At 40.7% G+C, this 22,502-nt stretch overlaps 1 protein-coding gene and 1 pseudogene across 1 annotated transcript in view; one reads left to right on the top strand and one right to left on the bottom strand.

Annotated features, from left to right (window-relative positions):
- Window positions 1-22,502, bottom strand: part of CDH2 (cadherin 2) — a 248,192-nt gene that overhangs the window by 29,971 nt on the left and 195,719 nt on the right. The window contains exons 8-14 of the mRNA XM_019986910.2: window positions 16,358-16,495; window positions 15,476-15,661; window positions 12,702-12,955; window positions 11,152-11,294; window positions 8,093-8,326; window positions 7,563-7,796; window positions 4,654-4,793 (exon numbers count right to left, since the gene is read on the bottom strand). Coding sequence (XP_019842469.2) covers window positions 4,654-4,793; window positions 7,563-7,796; window positions 8,093-8,326; window positions 11,152-11,294; window positions 12,702-12,955; window positions 15,476-15,661; window positions 16,358-16,495 — 1,329 coding nt within the window. The remainder of the gene's footprint in view (window positions 1-4,653; window positions 4,794-7,562; window positions 7,797-8,092; window positions 8,327-11,151; window positions 11,295-12,701; window positions 12,956-15,475; window positions 15,662-16,357; window positions 16,496-22,502) is intronic.
- On the top strand, window positions 5,365-7,569 carry LOC139179294 (NADH dehydrogenase [ubiquinone] 1 alpha subcomplex assembly factor 2 pseudogene; annotated as a pseudogene).

Below are 22,502 nucleotides of genomic sequence, written 5' to 3'. Positions count from 1 at the left end.
TGAAAATAAGGAAACTAATAAGCCCGTTCTAGAAGAAAGAAGACCCATAGTTGCTTTTATCCCTGGAGGAGGAGTGAGAAGAAGTATCATTAAATGATGGAAAGAAAAATCACCTTGACTTTGAAGGAAGCTTTAGTGGTCATGAGTGTACAGGCATGATGGAGTCACGTCCTTGGGGAAGCTTTACCCCCCACCAATCCTTCCCACAGGCCTTTATCCCACAGGCATGAGCGAGTCCACTAAAAGATGGGTGCAGGGCCACAGATCTGTCATACTAAAGAGGGATCTGATAATTTCCAAAGAGCAGGAAAGTGAAAGTGAAAATCGCTCATTCGTGTCCGACTCTTTGCAACCCCATGGACTATACATAGTCTTTGGAATTCTCCAGGCCAGAATACTGGAGTGGGTAGCCTTTCCCTTCTCCACAGGATCTTCCCAACCCAGGGATCAAACCCAGGTCTCCCATACTGCAGGTGGATTCTTTACCAGCTGAGCCACCAGGGAAGCCCAGGAAATCAACCCTGAATATGCATTGGAAGGACTGAAGCTCCAATACTATGGCTACCTGATGTGAAGATCTGACTCACTGGTAAAGACCCTGACGCTGGGAAAGGTTGAGGGCAGGAGCCGGAGAGGGAGACAGAGGATGAGACGGTTGGATGGCATCACGACTCAATGAACATGAGTTTGAGCAAACTCTGGGAAATAGTGAAGGACAGGGAAGTCTGGCATGCTGCAGTCCAAGGGGTCATAAAGCGCCGGTCATGACTGAATGACTGACTGAACAACAACAACGAAGCAGATGGAGTGTGCGTCTAGAGACAGGACACTTATGAGAAGGCGAGTGATGACTATGACCTAAGTGAAGGCAGTGGCCTTGAGGATGGTGAAAGTGAATGGATTTCATGAATCACTTTAGAGGCAGAGGAGACAGAACCTTTGGTGTAGCCTTCCAATGCTGCATATTTTATTCCACTATTATGAGGGAAAAATTAGACTGAATTAAGAATCCATTACCAATTGTGTCACAATCTTCTATAATGAGAACTGCAAATGGGAAACGTAACAGAATCAGAATTGGGCGGAAGATCTCAATCTGGACTCAAATGCCATCAAGGAACCAAGAGGCAGCAACAATAAAAAATGCGACAAGATGTCCAGGACTATTTCAATAAAGAAATGATTTTTAAAAACATTAAACAAGGAACCTCCCTGGTGGTCCAATGGTTAAGAATCTGCCTGCCAAGGCAGGGGACACGGGTTCGATCCCTGTTCTGGGAACTAAGATCCTTGGAGCAACTAGCCTTTGAGCTGTAACTACTGAAGCCCATGCACCCTAGAATCTGTGCTCCGTAAGAGACGTCCTTACACCTCAACTAGAGAGTAGCCTCTGCTCGCTGCAACTAGACAAAGCCTGAGCGACAGCAACAAACACCCAGCACAGCCAAAGATAAAATAAATAAACAATTACAAAAAAAGAACATGAGCCACTGAGGTCAGTACAGACAGAGTTCCAGAAAAGTCTTTGGTCTATTAAGAAAGTATATAGGAAGAAACACATTCGTGTCTAAGACTTGATCTGGGAGCAAAGAAAACTTTCAGGGTCACGTAAAGAAGAGGTTCAAGATTTATGATGAGTTCTAATAAATCTGGCAATAGGTAAGTTTTACTATTTGATATCAAGCGTCAATCTAAGTGGATAAAGTAAGGAAAGGCCATGTCCCAGGGTACATGGGATCTCAGTTCCTGAGCAGGGATCAAATCCACGTCGTCTGCACCGGAATCTTGGAGTCTTAACCACTGGAATGCCAACGAAGTCCCAGTAATGGAAGTAAGTCTTTTCTAGAATAACTACGACAAAAAAACTTTATTAAACAATTTCTTAAAGTAATTGGTGGGGAGGAAGCGGGGAGAAAAAGCCAACTCAGGGACATCAAGTGCCCTGATCCAGACGTTTAGATGCTGAGAAACATCTTGCTTCTTGATTCTATGCAGCATCCAGTCATGACTAGTGTCCTTCTACTTATTGCTATTTCTACCAAAACTCCATGGAGTTGGGTTTAGGTTTATGCCTACAAAATTATGTACAGTGACATGAAAAATAAAATGCTGCAAGAAGAAGATTTACGAGATAATGTGATCAGATAACGTTTGCTGTTCTTGAACATAGCTCAGGAAAGTGAAAGGACAGATTAATGAGGGATTAAGCCAAACATGAATTTTAATATCCAAAGACATTCATAAGCAAGAAACCCTGGGGCATATTTATAGAGCCACTTTAATTAGTCAGTATTCAAAACAGCTTTACACACGAGTCAAGTTTTCAACAGATTTGAAATATGCAGCTTTCCTAAATGAGAGAGTCAAGGTATTGTAAACCAAGCACGGAATCGGATATCAGAAGATTGCGGGCTTGACTTCTGACTCTGCCAGTTACAGACTTGGAGAGTAAATTGCAAAACCTGTTCAAATGGAAAATGGAAAACTCTGATGGGCCCACCACCCAGATGAAACACGACAATGGGAGTGAATGTGCTTTGTAAAACAGAAGCGATATATTATTTCCTCAAGGGAGTAAAGAAGAGAAAGAGAACTCATGCTCATGAAATTTGCTCTTTTTCAAGTTAACAGTCCTACCACTAATATCTAGACAGGGTACCTTGAATTTACTGATAATGATTCAAGATCCAAGGGTTCTGGGTTCTTCACCTAACTGCTACCCCAACACTTGTATTAGCAAATGGACATGCTGCTGCTGCTGCTGCTAAGTCACTTCAGTCATGTCTGACTCTGTGCAACCCCATAGACGGTAGTCCACCAGACTCCCCCGTCCCTGGGATTCTCCAGGCAAGAACACTGGAGTGGGTTGCCATTTCCTTCTCCAATGCATGAAAGTGAAAAGTGAAAGTGAAAGTGTAGTCGCTCAGTCGTGTCCGACTCCTAGCAACCCCATGGACTGCAGCCTACCAGGCTTCTCCGTCCATGGGATTTTCCAGGCAAGAGTACTGGAGTGGGGTGCCATTGCCTTCTCCGAAATGGACATGAGAGGTATCAAATATACCTAAGAAATACCAGTCACAGTGATCGCTCATGGTTTATACTCGTATCTCTCAGATAATTTCAAAAGGAACTAGACCAGAGCAGTTTAGACAGTAACATCAAATAGACCTGGATTCAAATCCTACCTCTATCACTTCCTAGTTTTATGAGTTTAGATAATCCCACCCGGACTTCCCAGGTAGGGCTAGTTGTAAAGAACTCGCCTGTCAATGCAGAAGACTTAAGAGACTTGGGTTCAATTTGTAGGTCAGGAAGATCCCCTGGAGGAGGGCATGGCAATTCACTCCAGTATTCTTGCCTGTAGGATCCCCTGGACAGAGGAGCCTGATGGGCTCCTATGGAGCCTATAGTTCATAGGGTTGCAAAGATTCAGACACAAGTGAGAGACTGAACACCATCCCTAGGCTCTGTTTTCTAACACAAAAGTGGAGATGGTCACAGTACAGTATGACAGGTTTCAAAGATTTAAGAGATAACAGCATTTAATGCACTTAGCAGAATGCCTGGTGTGCATTAATAGTACAGATCTTTGGTATCTGAAATGTTGCTTCCCAGGAGATAAAATTTTTCACTTTCCACCTACTGGTCACTCCCATCCTTGAACAGGGATGCAGTTCCTTATATACACACAGAAACTCACGGTCTTTTACAGCCAGTCATGAGCTCACGTTTACTGTGCTCAGTCACTTCCGTCGTGTCCAAGTCTTTGCGACCCCATGGACTGTAACCCACCAGGCTCCTCTGTCCATGGGATTTTCCAGGAAAGAATACTAGAGCGGGTTGCCATGCCCTCCTTTAGGGATTTTTCTGACCCAGGGATTGAACCTGGATCTCCTGCAGGCAAATTCTTTACTGATGAGCCACCAAGGAAGCCCCAACATTTATTAAGCAACTACAATAAGCCAGACCCCATGACAGACATCACGGACACAGATGTGAACTAGATATTGTCTCTAACTGCGAATATTTCTCAATAATATAAGACTTTCGGGAATCCCCTGGTGGTCCAGTGGTTGGGACTCTGAGCATTCACTGCTGTGGCCTGGGTTCAACTTTGGCTGGGGAACTAAGATCTCACAAGCCACGTGCAGAGTGGCCAAAAAATGTAAGACTCTTCAGTGCAATCATTGTTGGCTCTGCCCACCACTGTATCCCCAGTGATTAAAATAGTGCCTAGACTATTGAGTGTGCTTGGTAAATGTTTATGAAGTAAACAGTCTGTGCTTTTTCTGCCACAGAAATATCCAAATCTCAATGCAGAAACTACTTGTACTTTTATTTTGGATATTCAGTGAAGAAAAACTGCAATAGAAAACATCTTTATCAGTACAGCTATAACTGGCATTAGGTGTAAATCCTAGGCTCCTCAAAACAATGTTAACGATCCTCTCATAATAAATACAATGACATTTAGCACTCTAGAAAAAATTTCAATGGGCAGCGCAGGTTGGCAAGAATTCACCAAGCCTTTGATAGTGTGATCAAGGAAAAGACATTTGATACTATTCTTTTACTCTATGTATTAGTATTTTCCCCACCATTTAAAACGTGAGATGGTAAGATTTCACTTAGAGATTTAAAAACACTGCTTACCTGGTCTTCTTCTCCTCCACCTTCTTCATCATATTTTAAAATATTATCTCTTACATCATCTTCTGGATCAATTAAAAGTTGTTTGGCCTGGCGTTCTTTATCCCGGCGTTTCATCCATACCACGAACATCAGAACGAGAACTAGGCAGAAAGAGAGTAAAGACACATGATACGTAATTTTAAAAACTTGACTTTATCTCATCACAGTCTTCAAGACTTATAATTTATATTCATATGGGTTGGAAAACTTGCAATGCATCTTCTACTCTGTTACCTAATCCTAGCCTCACATGACAAGAAACAAGATAGGACAGACACCCTGAGAACCAGGTTTAGGTTGTTCTAGACACTAGTACCCTATGACTTCACTGAATGGATGTCTGTCCTCAGTTTTACTATCTGCAAATGGGGACAATAACTCTGTCTATCTTTTGCTTTGCCATATAATGGATTGGAAATTCTAAAAACAACAAAATACCGTAGGTGAAATTGCCACTTATTACTTAATTGCCGTTCCATTCCGGTTGATCAGTCATCATTCTCCTCCCCAAATCAGAGAGAAGCACACTTATGAAGGAGGGGGAGTGCTTGCCAAGATGCCTTTGCAGCAAACTAGACCTGGATCAGAGACTTGACCTTGAGGATTTTTGACTCCCAAGGGCCTGGGTCTTTCTATCGTGCCATTGTGCTTTTCTCTTTCCTGTTCAATAGCATGCCTCAGGTAAGAAGGCCAGGGGATTAGTCTGAGAACTGAAATAACATCCCTGGTGGCTTGGATGGTGAAAGAGTCTGCCTGCAATGTGGGAGACCTGGGTTCGATCCCTGGGTCGGGAAGATCCCCTGGAGAAGTAAATGGCAACCCGCTCCAGTATTTGTGCCTGCAGAATCCCATGGACAGAGGAGCCTGGTGGGCTACAGTCCATGGGGTTGAAAAGACTCAGACATGAGTGAGTGACTAACACTAACACTTCCTGCTCTACATTTCTGCACCAGGATTAGAATCATAAATTTTCCAGCTGGTTGATGTTAAAATCAGCACCGATTCATTTTCCTTCAGAATGGCTAGAGTCCTTCTTCATACCACAATCCATCAGCTCTAAGTTTTTCTTGATAAGGTTGGCATGTATGCCTCTTGTTAGTTGAAATTGAAACATATCCCTAAGTGCACATCTAGGAATGCATTCCCTCTAAAATCTGGAGCTATCAGTTTACATCCTGAAGCAAAAAGATTTAATGACTCTTATTTGAGCACATTTTTATTATTGGCCATAAAAGTAAATATCCTCCTTTTAAAGCCAGATACATGATCTCATTTGCCATTGTTCCAGGGCTAAATCTAGCAAGTGGATTATTAGTATAGCATGTAGGTTTCAAATTATAGTCAAAGTAGTCTCCACATAGGAAGTAAAAAATGCTCAGGCTTCTACAGTAATTGCTTAGAAAAAAAAAGGACGGGATTCTAAATTACCAGAACACTTGTAAATGGAGAAAACATAAAAGAAATGGCCAACATTTTGAAGAAAGTGATTGGTGCATAGCATGATTGCACAATAAACTAAGTCCTGCTGCTACTCAACAATACAGCACAGGGGCCAGGCAATTTGTTCTTTTAACCTGCATACTTAGAAGTGGTTCCTAAAGTACTTTCCAGTGGTTAATTTCTTGCATTCCACTGAACCAAAGACTGCAAAGTACATTAAAAAGGAGCAATTCCTTAATCTAGACTGGCTCTAAAGACAATTTATTGAGCTGTGTAATCATTTCTATTATCTGATGTGCTGTATGAAATACAATCTCTTGCTATTTTATACAGCCTATCAGAAACAAATACCTTGATCCCTGCATGACTGGAGCAGGTTGCTGACTGCACTTTCTATAAAGGAAAGCAAAGGAAAGCAATATACTTATTTTCCTAAATCATCAACTATGTGCCATAAATTCAGACACAAATCCTAAGAGAAGTGCTTCAACTTAGGACTGCCTAATATTTTTCTATGAAGTTTGCTGCAGCTCTGCAAGTGATCAGCATCAGAAAACGGCAACGGGCGTGGAAGAGGTGGGCTGGCTGGGTTTGCTGCAAACAGGTAAGTGCATGCAAGGATGCTCAGGGTTTTCCTCATTCTAAAGTGGGCTTGGCTGTGAGAAACTGCTCAGAGATGGAAGAGAGTTGTTAGATTCCACTGAAAGGCAACAATAAAAGTTACTTTTTATTGAGCACAGCTGGTGGGACAGCACAGGGAGGGGGCACAAGGAGGGTCTCGGGATTTGTTGTCTCTTGCAGAGAGCACTGTCAAAGGAAGTGAAGGAGCAAGTGGGCACTGACCCGTTTGGGAACAAACAGTACTATATCCCTGAGTACAAGAACTGGAGAAGACAAACTATTCTAGAGACAAGAATTATCTAGAAGTAGCAAATGAAAGAGAAATAGACTATGAAATAGGGGATATCCCGACAGAATGAGAAGCTTGGATCACTGCCCACTATGGAGGAAGTAATGAAAGAAATGAAGAATGAAAAATGTAGGGGAGAAACTAAAAGGAAAAACGAAGATTTTTATGGCAAAGAAAAACTCCTTAGAGAAGAGAGCAACAGGCAACTCTTGGCTCCACCAGTTCAAACTCAGATGAAAGCACATGCCTCCACTCCATTCTTGGGGAAACAGGAACCCTTCGTGGCTCCCAGCAGCACTGGCAAAAGCTTTCAGCCAGGATCCTGGATGCCACAAGATGGCAAGAGCCACAATCAGTGAATGCACTGCGGTCAAATCATGTCATCTATATGTTATGTGACTATTTCAACAAATAAAAGCAAAAAGTTGCTTTGTATTTTCCGACTGTAAAGAAAAAAGTTACTTTGCTTAACATCCTGGAAGCAAAAGGAATTCAAGCTGAGACACCGGGAAGTACTCACTGAGCAGGATGATGATGCAAAGCAGGATGGCGATGATGGCGCCGGTGCCCAGCCCTGCTCCCACAATTCGATCCACATCTGTGCAGTCCCCGTTGGAATCACACTGGCAAACCTTCACCCGAAGGATGGAGATATTCGATTTGGGAGGATTACCCGAATCTGTGATTATGATTGGAACTTCGTAGATCCCGGCCTCAAGAAATTTTATCTTTAAGTTAAGCTGAGCAAAATCACCTATACGATAAAGGGGAAAAACACAGTCGGAGAGTTTATACATCATAAGATTGAAAAACACACAGCATTTTCTAGACTGCATCATGTACCAAAGGGTACATATAAAGCAGGTTTCACTGTAACCTTTTTGTAAAGTTTATTTTTATTTTTTTGGCTTTAAGGGCTTTTCATATCTTATTTAAACTTTAAGTAGCTTTTAAAATATATTTAAGGAGAAAGATGATAAATGGACTTTACATACCAGGCTTCAAAGCCTCTCAGATGCACATATATTCAAATAATTAATCTGTCCTTACCATTAAGCCGAGTGATGGTCCAATTTCTCTTAATAGTCACTGGAGACAAAGGAAGATCAAAAGCAAATGGTCCAGCATTTGGATCAATGTCATAATCAAGTGCTGTGATGTTAATTGAATTGGGGTCCGGAGTTTCACAAATCTCTGCCTCTTGAGGTAACACTTGAGGGGCATTGTCATTAATATCAAGTAAATAGATCTGCAGTGTTCCCGTTCCACTCATAGGAGGGATTCCTAAAAAGGGAGAAAAATCACAAACCAATGCTCAACAACTCTCTCCCTTGACTCTCAGTTACAGTGAAACTCTCAAAGTTTCTAGCTTTCTAGCCCTTATCACTGTATAACCTTGGAAAAATCTCGTTGCCACAGCATCTCTGCTGTTTTGGTACAAAGCCACTTCTGGTGTCTCTTCTAGGATGACCCTGCACTCCTCCCACTGGAGGTTCCGACACAGAGGGCGGTAACAACGCACACGCACAAGCCCCCATCCCCACCACATGTGGTCCTGTGCCCTTGCTGAACTTACTCTGTGCCCCATGTGCAGTGAGCTCCTCTCGGCACTGGAGGATGTAAGCAAGCAGAAACCCGGGCTCATCATCTGATGGACCCAACTCATTGATGGAGAACAAGACGTGTGCATGAAAGAACCCCAGAGTGCTTTTCAAGCCCAGACATAACTCTGAAATACTGAAACAGTCTACAGACTCACAGACCTTATCTTGGGGAGGAGCTGGATCACTTGCTTGAGAGTATTAGGTTGCACTCTATACATCATTTCATTGTCATCCTATGAAGCTGGTTTAAACAGACAGGAACCTAAGTGTCTCTATAAACTGGTTATGGTTGCATCCTCTTAGAAGTATTGGGGTTGCTAGTGGAGATGGGTCTGCCTGACCCCAAATCCATCCACCATAATATGTTATCTCTACACTTATCTCATCTTTTGAGTTGGACTCTACTATGTTACAAATATTTATGAATAAATATATAACAAATATATAAAATGTAATGGAAATGTTATTATATGTAAACATAATTATATTATTTGAATATACAATATATAATACAATTATATTTAACTATATAATATATATATTGTATGCACTTAAGAGAATAGAAATACAGGAATTTTCTAAATAAGGCTGCATACTGAGACCCAGAGGGTTAAGTGACCTGCCCAAGGTCATGAAACTAGGAAGATTCACACATACACTCTTCAGGACAGGACAAGGAGAAATCTCTGTGGGCCTCTCTAAGGAATATGGACGGTTCTGAGAGCAGGGAGGTTAAGATGGAGGGGTAGCATGGCTGTTTACAATATTCTAATACTGTGGTCTAACCACGAGGGCCACTATGTTTCCTTATAGTTTGAATTACTTTCATATTTATTATCACATTTCATATTATTTGACTCTCATAAAGACTTCACAGAATAGCAAGCAGCAAAAACAATGATCAATAATGAAATGAAGGCATAGAGATTATAATAGCTTGTCCAGACATTAAGGAGCAGAACTGGGGCTCTAAATCCAGCCTTGTGATTTAACGTCGAGTGCATTTGCAAAACATCACAGCTACACAGATTTAACTGCTCACTTCTCTCATATCAAACACCCTTTCAATTAGGAAACAATCCACCTTGGTGAATGAAAAATCTGGTTGTAACTCACAACTCACACATATACATATAATTTTATAGCTCTTTAAATCTCAGCATAATGGTGCAAGATATATTACTGTAAGTTTCAGGGTGGAGAAAGCTACCACTTACAGAAAATGTAAAACAGACGCAAATGCTCTGCTTTCATGTGAAATGGCAGACATGCTTCCCACCAAGTTTCAACTCTAAATTTGTGAACAGTAGGTCTCACATTAAAAAGGATAAGAAATATTGCTTTGGTCTTGTCACCTTGTAGATTTATAACAGATAATGATCTCACTGAATCATCTTATACAGGATTAGGAATGGTTCTTTGAAACTGTTCTTATCAAAAATGTTGACAGGCAATGTTTTTCAAACTGCACATCTTGGCCACCAAATAGAAAAAGCCTACTATTTTTATTAGATGCTGACATTCACAGTCCAACATTAAAACAATTTATAAGATGGCTGTGATTTAGTTTTAAAACTATTTACACAGCATAGAAATAATTACTTGAGTGTATAGTTTGTGCCAGGCTCCGTTTTAAAAGTTTTATGTATACAAGCCTTGTTATCTTCCCCTGTACACGAGTTACACACTGCTACCATTATCCGTATTCAACAGAAAAAGGAAATGGACAGATTTAAAACCATACTGCTAATCCTGCAGTTAGAAGAATAGTATAAATGGAGTCTGGATCCACGGGGGAGGGGAGGTCAGGTGGAATTTCAAAGCTCCACTCTTAAACCATATCATGTTGAGACCTAAAACAAGTCCAATTCCAGTTTAAAGTAAGTCATTTTTACGTTCTAGATATAAAGAAAAAAGTGCTATCTATTAACCTCGGCCATTTAGAATCCAGAAGAACCAAGAAAGAAAAAAAAAAAGATGCTAAACCATATGTTTATGTTTTTCAAAACCAACATTCTCAAATATTCAATTATTTTAACTTATGCAAGAAATTAAGAGTTTCCTAGACATGGCAGACTAGAGTTAGAGACTTAGAGGAAAAATGCTAAAGATAGACAGACTGATGGTAGCAAACATGCTGATTAGAAGAAATCAAAAATGACCACCTCGAAAAACACAGTGTGTGGGGCTACTGTGCCATCAAGGTACAGCAGAGCAGAACAATCACAAAGCCTTGTGATCACAATGCTAGGTGACCATGGAGGGTGTAAGGACCCTGGGGGCGTTCATTGCAGAAGGCAGCAAATACAGAACGCCCAAAGGAAATGGAAAATAGAAGCTGGGCCTCAGAGGAGGGAAGGTCATTGGCGCCTTGGACGGAATGAAATTTTTCTAGACAACTGGGTTTCCTAGAAAACCTCATTTCCTGATGATGCATTTGTGATGAGGCTCTACTCCCTTTAACAACATCCAGGACAAATACAGTGACTATATTTAATTACGCACCATTGTCAGAAGCAAGGAAAGTAGCATTGTATATATTGTTTTTCACATTCGGTGATTCTCTGTCCAAAACAGCAATGGTAGTTATCTGCCCATTCACAGAGTCTATTTTTAGCCAGTTTGCAGGATCGGATAATTTGGTGTATCTACAAAATGAAAATGCAGTAAGTTTATTTCTTTTGACATGAAATTTAAAACAGGAAGCTGATTTTTCTGGTTTAGTCCCAGACACAAACAGCATGTTAACTTGCATTTCTGTAGGTGAGGGTTGGGACAAACAGCTGTACTGCGAGTATTTCTGTGGCAGTGGTTTGGGAGGCAACATGGTTTGTGTGTTGCGTGGCCAGGTGTGAAGTAAACGTTACATAGGTGGTAGAGGGGAAAGATGAGGAACTCAGTTTCTGTACTGTCGGTTGGGGCTAGGGCAGATTTGACAGGTCTCATTATAAGCTCTTATCTAGTTCATAAGAGAGCAATGGTCCATATAAAATACTTCTAATATATCTTCTAAGTGAGCAGTAGCCCTAATGTATAGGACTTAAGAGAAATTATAATAGAAGTTGAATTTTCTATCACAGAACACTCCTTAAATATTTACTACCTTATCATGGTGGGGATTCGGTCACAATGAGGAGATCACCGTCCTCTCCTCGCTCCCATAATCCCATTTCTCCTAGGATCGCCCACCTGGGCCAAACCTCAGAACTACACCCTTCAAGGGGAATCCTCTGGTCTGAGTAGATTTATCTGTATTTGCTTTTTTATTTGGGGTGGGGATGAGCTTTTCAAGCTTAGATAACCAATATACAAATTGGAAAACATATCCCGTTTGGAGAGGTAAAAAGTTACATGACTTCAATACACCTGTTCACTAGCTATTCATCTGTCTTGACTCCAGTGTACAGAGAAATGAAGAGAAGATGCACAGTTATCTGTTGTCAACAGTACTGAAAGGAGTTAAATAAAATATGAGCTAATTTTTAAAATTATCATCACCAGCGATGGATAATAGTCATGTGGGGTATGCTCTGCCAACCCTCATCAGGAAGGATAAATCAGATTTTGCTGAGGCTGGAAATCTTTACAGATATATTTTATAAGTCCTCTAACCATTGTACAGGTGAGGGATGAAAATAATTAGCTCTTATATCTTGGTACTGGCATGAGTTTTCTTTTCTTCCTGATGTGTGGAAAAGAGATAAATGTTATAAGCTTTCTGAGACTCTCCTATTTACTCACGGTAGAAGCTTTTTGTGATGGTTGGCATAAAACACAGGCTAAATTATTACTAAACATGTTTTAAAAGGAGCAAGGACAGAAAAAAGAGGCTGAAAACTTTTGTTCTTTAAATGATAAAAGAGTAGATCCATTTATATATCTCCTCTCTAATATACTCATTGATCCACTGAAAAAATTACATCAAATAATTAAAAATAATCTTGTAATAAGGAGTACAGGTGCTAATGAAAATTTCTCACCCAAATGGTGAAAAATTTTATGCACGGCATAGAACATAATGAAAATGACAAAACACCATCAATGGCACCTGATACCTAATATTTTGCTGCATATATCGATCTGGGTCCTGAGCAGTAAACGTTGTTAACACGGTACCGGCGTGAAGGCCTTCTTCTTGGCGAATGATCTTTGGATTTGGGGCAAAATAAGGATTTTCATTCACATCGATAACTGTGACAGACACAGTCGCAGTTGACTGAGGTGGATGCTGAATACCCTTGGCTAATGGCACTTGATTTTCTGCAGCGACAGTAAGGACATACATCCTATTTGTTTCAAAGTCGATTGGCTGGAAGAACCAAAAAAAAAATTTTTTTTAAAGGAGAAACCATATTTTTGCAGGAAATAAGAATATTTGCATTTTTAAGTTGATCCTTCTAGTAACTCCATTTCTAAAACATTAATTTTTTATTCACTACACCATAGGTTCCTCTCAAATTTCTGGAAAGCATGCATTAGCATGGCCAATGATTGAAATATTTATCACAACGTAACCTACTTCTACAAGATATTTATGTACCTTGTGCATTTCAAAGACTTATGTTCACAAAATAATGCTTATTACTATTGCACACTGCATTTATTTAGCTACATCTAAGAACTTACATATTCTTAAGAGCAGCGTTGTTTACCAAAAAATAACAAAAAACTACTAAATAATCTGGGATTCAGTGAGAACATGATGGTCTAGATTGTATTCTCAAACATTGGTACAAAGACCATTCTTCACCCAGGAAAGCTTTTAAACAGTCTGTGATGAAGTGGACAAAACAAAAACTAGAAAATGTGATTTTTTTTTTTTCACAAAGCTAAACTTTTCCTATTAAAAGTTCATTCATAATTTCAAGTATACATTTTAGAGTATTCACATATATACAATTAAAAAATAGTGTTCACAGGTAGAAGGACTTTTTATTTTTTCCTTAGTTAGCAAACTAAATCTATGGCTGTTTTCCAAAGTAATTTTGAGGATTTTACTGGTCTGTACCAATGCCAAATCTAAGCATGCCACTAGAAACAAAGGCAATGCACAGATAATGTAAACATTAGCTCATAAAGTTTCACTGAATCTCATTGTCAGTAGAAAAGTTAACCAGAGTCAAGTGACCAGACTGGACTTTCCCTCTTAATTTCATTGATGATCTTCCAGTTAAGAGACCCATAAGCATTACTGTATGAAATACTAATAGTATGAGAAGAAGAGCTCTCCTGCCATCCTGGAGAGTCTAAGAAAGACCAAGGGCAGAAGCTACTGAAAAAAATTGAAATTGGCACAGACCACACTAGTTTCTTCACCTAGACCACCTCCTCAACTCTAATTGAGAAATTTTTTTATTCTCATTCTAAAATCCCCAGTTCAACTTCCCTTTCTGAACTATTTTAAACAAGACAACAAAGAAGCCAGGAAATACTACAGAATTCTTTTGAGTGAGGGTACTAGACCCATGAAACATCGCTGACAATGTTTACTTATCTAAGATCTTTGGAAAAAAATGAAAGTGTTAGTCACTCAGTCATGTCTGACTCTTTGAGACCCAAGGACTGTAGCCCGCCAGGTTCCTCTGTCCATGGGATTTTCCAGGCAAGAATACTGGAAGGGGTTGCCATTTCCTCCTCTAGCAAATCTTCCCAGCCCAGGGATCGAACCTGCGTCTCTTGCATTGGCAGGCAGATTGTTCACCACTAGGGCCACCGGGGAAGCCCAAGAGTGTTGGAATGGGAGGCAAAGAAGCAAACTCTTGCCTGGGTGGCTTGAGAGTGATGCTCACTTCACAGAGGTTTTCCATTAGCACTGTCTATTTGTTACACGTGAAGTTAACATCCCTTTTACTTCCAGAACTCAGCTTTGTTTTACTTTTTGACAATGAAAAATTAGAAGAACCAATTTCTTAAAAATGGCATTTAAAAACGGCAAAGTAAATTCAAAACCTTTTAAGAGCGTAGGCCCTCTCATCGCCTACACTCATCTAGTTATACATTGGTGGTATTTTCTGGTTTGTTCCCTGAGCCAATATTCTAAAAGCAGCCTGTAGACATAAGAATAGTAGGTGTGGGGAATCCTTCCTAATAGGTATCAGTTGGCCATCAAAACTCTATGATGTGGGACTTCCCTAGTAGTCCAGTGGTTAAGACTCTCAATGCATGGGGCACCAATTCAATACCTAGTCAGGAGACTAAGATCCCACATGCCAGACAGCATGACCCAGTCAAAATAAATAAAATAAAGAGATGTTACATATGTGTGTGTGTGTGTGTGTATATATATATATATATATATATACACATACAAAATTCCACAACATAACACTAACACATTGACTGCACTGACTGTTAACACTGCTGAGGACTGTTGTATATTCACTGTTAAAACACCCGGATGATTGAAAATCAATCATATTCCAGGGAGAGAGTGAGACTATGTTGGCCTTGGCATCAACATAAGTAAAAAATAACAAATGTGACTCCCCCAAATACATTAACTCTGATTTAGAGAGGGGCTTCCCTGGTGGCTCAGATGGTAAAGAATCTGCCTGCAATGTGGGAGACCTGGGTTCAATCTGTGGGTTGAGAAGATCCTTTGGAGAAGGGCATGGCAACGCACTCCAGTATTCTTGCCTAGAGAATCCCCATGGACAGAGAAGCCTAGCAGGCTGCAGTCCACGTGGTAGCAAACAGTTGGATGTGACCGAGCGACTCAGCACAGCATAGAGACGGTTGAAAGAAAATGTCCTGAGTCAATAACAAACTAAGCAGTGGGTGGCACATATGGTTGTGGCCGAGTGGCCACCAGAGAGACCATGGCACTTACTTTTACTACGGTGACTAAACCGTCGTTGCTGTTGGGGTCAGTTTGAATGGCAAAGCGGCCGGCGGGGTCTCCACCGCTGATTCTGTAGATGGCGTTCCAGGCCGGTGTGTGGGGCTGATCCTTATCTGTCACTGTTAGATTAGCGACGATGACATCTACCCTGTTTTCAGGGACTTCACCATAGAACTGCAAGAAAAGACAAAGCCGATTCAGAGCAGCGACGGGCACCCCTGAAGGACGGCGTGTCTCGATGATCACATTGCCCTGATTTTACTGCCCCATTAAATCTTTATTATCCACACTAAGCGAGGAGATTAGTAATGCAGGTAATCACAGCATTTATGTTTGACATTAAAAATACTATAACTCTATGTGGCCCTCAAATTATTTTTTTCCAAATTATGTTATAGTTTCATTAAAATTAAAATTTAAAATTAATTTCAGTAATAGTAAATTCTGTGGGTATCTGGATGATTCATGAGTGGGGGTCAGAAGAAAGGACTTGTCAAGGAAATCATTTTAGCCAAGAGATCATAATTATCTGCTGACAAAGTAGCATCAATCAGTCACATGGTTTGTGGACCTTAAGATATTTATGAATATTTTGTTAAAACAACCTAAAGTCTATTTAGGTCATTTCTTCCAGGTAGGATGTTTTAATAACTTTATCAGTGGACTTGGAGAGGACAAAAGAACAAATTAGTTTGGTGCTTCATTTAAAACTCTGGTGTAAGTGACAGAAAACATGGGAGTCAGCAGCCATTCTACAATGAGGTGAATGAAGCAAGTTCCGGCTCTATTTAACGCATCTGTTATTCATGACGAAACTTCGCGGTAATGGACCACAGCCCTCGAGTTCTGTGAGTGACAGTCTGTACTTACCGTCATGGCAGTAAACTCCGGAGGATTGTCGTTGACATCTGTCACCGTGATGACAGCCGTGGCTGTGTTGGAAAGGCCATATGTGGGATTGCCTTCCATGTCTGTAGCTTGAATTATTAACGTATACTGTTGTACTTTCTAAAAAGACATAAAGATAACAACTTAAATGAAACAAATTCCTCAAGAAGACATCACAGTTGTTCTGTAAGTGGCTCTTGATTACACCCAGAAAAGCACGGCATTATTCACTCTGATGAACAGGACTTGAAATTTCCCAAGTGGAGTTTACTTTAACTTGTGAAGCACAGGTCTGGTCCTTGTCTAGAGAGATTTAACTGGATGTTTTCACCTCGACTGGCGGAAAGGAACGCGTGGCAGATGTGTGAAATTCGCTGCTAAGCCGAAACGTCCATCTGGTTTCAGCTTTTCTTTTTCTTCCAAACTTCACAACACTGTCATCAAGCATTTCAGTCATGTGGTTTGTGTTTACTTTCTCAGATGTTAATTTCTACCCAGTTTAGGCTACTAAAAACAATCAAGAAACTTGAGAGGGAGAAGAAAGCATATATAATTCATAAAGTATATATGCTTTCCTTTTATACCTCTTTACATATGTTCCTTCTATTATAGCAAAGTTGATGTGGTATTTTCTTCTAATTTCCTTCGGTGCACACTATTTACAACTATAGAGGAGACATATATTGTTAAATGAAGTGAAGACCAAAACAAAGAGTTTCTGTTTATCTTCTTCATCTTAAACCTAGTAGGCTTTTTTATAGTTGCCTTCTCAGTGGACCTCTGTCTGAGTACGACACTCACTGAGTCCACAGACCTATGATGAATATGGATATATTTTCATATAGATGGTTAATATCAAATTTGCGTCACTGCTTTCAAATACCAGATTGAACTTTTTAAAGGGGAGTCAAGGTCAGTTGTAATGTATCTAACAGAAAAATCCTGAGAGTGTCTGAGACAGTCTACAGCACTGGCTGACTTAGTTTTATACTAGGAAAACCTAAACAAAATAAACTGGAGAAGGAAATGGCAACCCACTCCAGTATTCTTGCCTGGAGAATCCCATAGACAGAGGAGACTGGCAGGCTACGGTTCATGGGATCACAAGAGTCGGACACGACTTAGCAACTAAACCAAACCAAACCAAACAAATACCTAAAATCATTTGAAATCTCCATGGAAATTGGCACAGATAAAAAATACAGAGATCATTAAAAAACGCTAAAACATCCTGAACAATTAAACTCACTTCTTCATACAAAAAGATAAATGGTCACTGCAAAGACCGTTTCCCTTAATTCTAAATATAGCTGACATTATGAATGACCACTCTTGAGGGATTTGGGGAGCTGTGAGAGAACAGACACAAATTGTAGCTTTTGCTTTAGATGTTTGTGGGCAAGGCAAAGAAGGGGTAAGAGTGAAAGTCAAACCTCACACATTCAATTTTTAGCCTGCCCACCACTATGCCATGCCCACCACTATGCCAATCTCTTAGCAGTTATTTATTTCCATTCCTTTTCATTTGTCTTAAAAAATAAATACCCCACTTTTTTGAATGGAAAAAAGAAACAAAGGAATAGGGCTGGTTGAGCCATTTTAATTTTTCTTAACCCATAACCCCTCACCATACTGCTTACATAGACTAAAACATTTCTCAATGATTTCCATTCCCAATCAAGAGTGTCATTTCAGCTTAATGCTCTCATGGTTATCAAGAGAATTTTGTAGGGTATTCTGTTCATCCTCCCAGCTGAAAATCATGAAAAATAAAAAAAAAATTGTTATGACTTTGAAATGCCATTTTTCTTGGCTGTTATTTTCAGAAACAGATGAGCATTATCAAAAAATATAAATATGTTTACAGAAGATAAAAAAAACCATACATTGCATTATGTGGAGATAATGGGTTTTTGTTAATATCTATTTTACAAAGATCTTTAGAATTATATAAGTATAATAGGCCCAATTTTCCACTGAGCTGAAATATTGGGATCAATAGCTAATACTTGAAATTTCCTATTGCTGCAAGCTAGTCTTGAGAATTCTAAGTTACAAAAGAACATTGTTATTTCTAAAATACAGTGTTTCCTCAAGTAAAGAAAAATGCCAACTTGTTAAATATCATAGTCTGAATTTAACTGCCTGATTGGTAAAACAATTTTACATTTAGTAAGGAAGACACAACAGTCTATGTTTTAGACTACCAAACTATTTAGAGCTTCTTGCCTAATTTAGTCACTGGGCATCTAGTTCTGAATGACTGACATTCAGATTTCATAAGAAGCTGACTTCCCACCCTCATAGTCCTGTGTCTGATCAAGGGAACTTTGCTTAAAAACATTTCCTTGCTTTCTGTTCTAGAAAGGATAAAATCTCACCTCCTCTCCTTGTTGTCAGTTCTTCCATCCCCTGACTCCCCTTTCCCACCAAAGCTCTCACTTTCCATTTTTCACCCCATATCTTGAGCTGTTTGTATGGGGTGGGCCACAAGGGTCATTTGGGTTTGGCCATAAGATGCACTGAAACACACAAATGTTTGGCCAACCCAATATCTATCTTCAAACGCATTTGCCTTTTCCTCAGCCTAAACCACTGCTTTTAAACTGGGGTGATTTTGCCCCCCACCCTCATCACCCCCAAGGACACCTGTCAATATCCTGGGACATTTCTGGTTGTAACAGCTGGGCGGTGCTACTGACATCTAATGTGTAGGGACCATAGATACTACTAAACACCTACAATGCACAGGACAGGCCCCCACAACAGAGGCTTATCCTGTCCAAAATGTCAACAGCGCCAAGGGTGGGAAACCCTGGCCCAGAACACCCTTTTCCCCTTTTTCTGAGTCTGGCAAGCACGAAGCTTAAAGTCACCCCAGAGATGATTTCTGAAAGTCCTTGAGGAAGAGTTGTTTTCCAACTCAGGACACACCTCTATCACCGCTTCCGTTATGAGGCTGTTATCAGTCCATCTGTCTGTCTTCCCCAGCTACATACATGCACACAGATCCCTCCTCAGGGCCACTGCTTTGCCGATGTTTATGTCCCTGGTATATAACATAATGCTTGCCACAGTATAAGCAAGGAACAAATGCTTTTGAATTTGTGGCTGGATGGATGAATGTATGAGAAGCCTTGGACCTTGTGTGATACTTAAAAATAATTTCAAGTTTGGAAAAAACCATACATGGTTAGCTATCACTTATTCATTAAAATATATACTGGGAGCATAAGCTAGCTCATTGTATCCAAAACTATAAAACTGATTCATATGCCATCTTCTCAATTCTGCTATATCCTCATCTTTCTACAGCGTGAGTCACTTACTATTTATCTTGACAGGAACTCTCTTTTAAGAAACAATTTATTATAAAAGTACTGTAAATAGAAAACTAGCACCACTGACCATAAATATAACTAAAAATAAAGCCAATACAATGTTTGTGCTCTGGCAGTCTCTACTTGATGGAGTAAGCATCTAAAAGACTTGGGGTTCTCTGGCTTTCTCTAGATGTATCAGTTAAAATCACTATACTTATGTTACGTATTTTGAAACTACAGCACTGAACTAGAGTGCTCTAAGTGAATGAAGAGGTGAGAACATTCCGTCATCCACTTGGCACACATTTAATGAATGTCTACTGGATGCCAGACATTGTAGCATTTACCTGAATAAAATAATAAACAAAACCAGAGACAGCCTTGCTGCCGTTAAGAGCAAGAGACCAATGAAAGTGACAAATATGAATGGATCACGCGGCTAAATCTGCAATGCAACCATAGTAAGAGCAGGAGGAAGTGATGGGAGCAGTCTTTAAGAGGTGCATCTCAACCAGTCCTCCAAGCCTAGAGGGAAGAATAAATGCAAGATGAACTTGGTGGGTAAACTGAGAAGAACTTGATGAAATCAATCCGTGGATGGAGAGCAGGGCACAATGAAGTTGATCGTAATCTTGGGAAACTGGGGAGGGGGCGCTGGTCACATTGGAAATTCCTCAGGAAGCACAGGTTTAGGGAGATGACAGGTTTGCTTTTGGATGCATTGGGTTAGGGGATGGACAAGTAAGTAATATCATGAGATCCTAGGAGGGAAGTGCAGGTTTGTGACCCTGTTCAAATTCTTACATGCAAAGTCCCCAGTTCCCTCATCTGTGAGGTAGGGCTGACAGTACTATCTTCCTTATACATTTGTAGGCTAAACATTTTTTGAATGGTTACTGTATGCCAGCATTGTTCTATGGGCCTTGATAATAAAAACTGACATCTATTGAGAACGAGCACTAAGTATGAGCCACACTTTATGTTGTGTCTCAAAATAAACTGATAAGGCAGGTGGACTATTTTTATCCTCATTTTACAGAGAAGGAAACCAAGGCTTAGGGGAGCAGGGAAGCACCCACTGACATGAGCTGTAAATAGCAGAAAAAAGACTTGAATCCAGCTCTCTCTGGATCCAGAGTCTGTACCAGTAACTGCTGCGCTGTGTGAGGGCTCTCCAATAAATGCACAGCGTGAGTGTGTCCTGAGACGGGGGAGCAGGTGGAAAGCCAGATTCCAAGGAGGCCAAGAATGGGTGGAGTGAAGGGCAAGTATGGCTGCCCCTGGGAGTGTGGTGTTGACACGAAGAGGAAAATCTAATAACTTGAACTTTTCTTCCAGGTTCCAGTTCAGGGTGAAAAGAAGAGGAACACAGGGACCTCACTGAATATCAGGAGCTGGAAGGCAGATAAGATGTCCATGGAACACAGTCTGTATATCTGGAGGAACACAGGCCATTATGGGTAGGTAGCCCAGGGAGGGGCTGAGGGCAGCTCTCAGAGACCAGGTATTAGCCTGTTCTAGAGGAAGATGGCAAAGGAATCTTCAGGCAGAAGAAACAACAGACACAGAAGAACAGAGAAGCTCAGATCTGTACAAGGACGGGCATGTGGTGGTATGGGCAGAGGCCATCACTGGCTTCCTAGCAGGAAGTAAAGAATTCTAGGAGCTCAGACTAAGGAAGGCTTTGGGACCAGCATCCTAGAGGGTCTGGGGCACCACGTTGAAGAGCTCTGACTTCAGGCTGTGGGTCTTGTAGAGCCCTTCAACCAGAGGGGAGACTCAGCTGGTCGAGGATTATGAAGGAACCAGTCGGGTTTCTAGGAAAGACCCTTCAGAGGAGGGAAGACCAAGACCACAGAAGATAAGAGAACATTCCTTTAGGAAAGAACTCAGAATTGAGAGCCCAAGTGAAAGTATTACTTGGCTTGGAAAACAGGAAGTGTAATTCTTTCCTTGCCATGAGAAAAATTATGAGAAGTCAAAGTAATGGTGATCACTCACTGGATGTTGAGGCTAGATCTATGACGGCCATGGGAAAAGGAAAACTAACATGCGTTGGACACTGTGCTGAATGCTATATGCTTCGTGTTATGTAATCCTTCCAATTGTCCCATGAAGTAGATGTAATATTATTACCTCCATTTACAGATGGGGGAGCTGAGGTTTCAGGTTAAGACACTAAAGGTCAAATAGCCCATACCAGGTAAAGCCAGAATTATTCAAAGCAGAGGGTAACTCATCAGTAGTCCTGACCAAAAAGGGCAGGAGATGGACATATAAAAGCTGGAGTAAAGAAGAAATGCCAGGAATGGTTACCACCAACTCAAGCAACAAGAAGTCAGATTGATAAACAACAAGTTCAGTTCAGTTCAGTCACTCAGTTGTGTCCGACTCTTTGCGATCCCATGAATCGCAGCACAACAAGGCCCTACTATAAAGCACAAGGAACTTGACTCACTATCCAGCAATGAACCATATACATGTGTGCGTGTGTGCTCAGCCGCTCAGCCGTGTCTCACTCTTTGCAGCCCTGTGGACTGTAGCCCACCACGGGATTTTCCAGGCAAGAATACTGTAGTGGGTTGCCATTTCCTCCTCCAGGGGATCTTCCCCTCCCAGGGAGAGAACCTGTGTCTCCAGCAGCTCCTGCAGTGGCAGGCAGATTCTGCCCACTGAGTCACCTGAGAATCCCAAACTATATATATATATAATAGATAGATAGATAAATATATATATGGGCTTCTTTGGTGGCTCAGTTGGTAAAGAATACGCCTGCAATGGGGGAGACCTTGGTACGATCCCTG

This window comes from Bos indicus, chromosome 24, assembly GCF_029378745.1.
Source record: "Bos indicus isolate NIAB-ARS_2022 breed Sahiwal x Tharparkar chromosome 24, NIAB-ARS_B.indTharparkar_mat_pri_1.0, whole genome shotgun sequence".
Lineage (NCBI taxonomy): Eukaryota > Metazoa > Chordata > Mammalia > Artiodactyla > Bovidae > Bos > Bos indicus.
The sequence above is the reverse complement of the archived record's forward strand: the minus strand, read 5'-3'. Positions and strand labels throughout refer to the sequence as shown.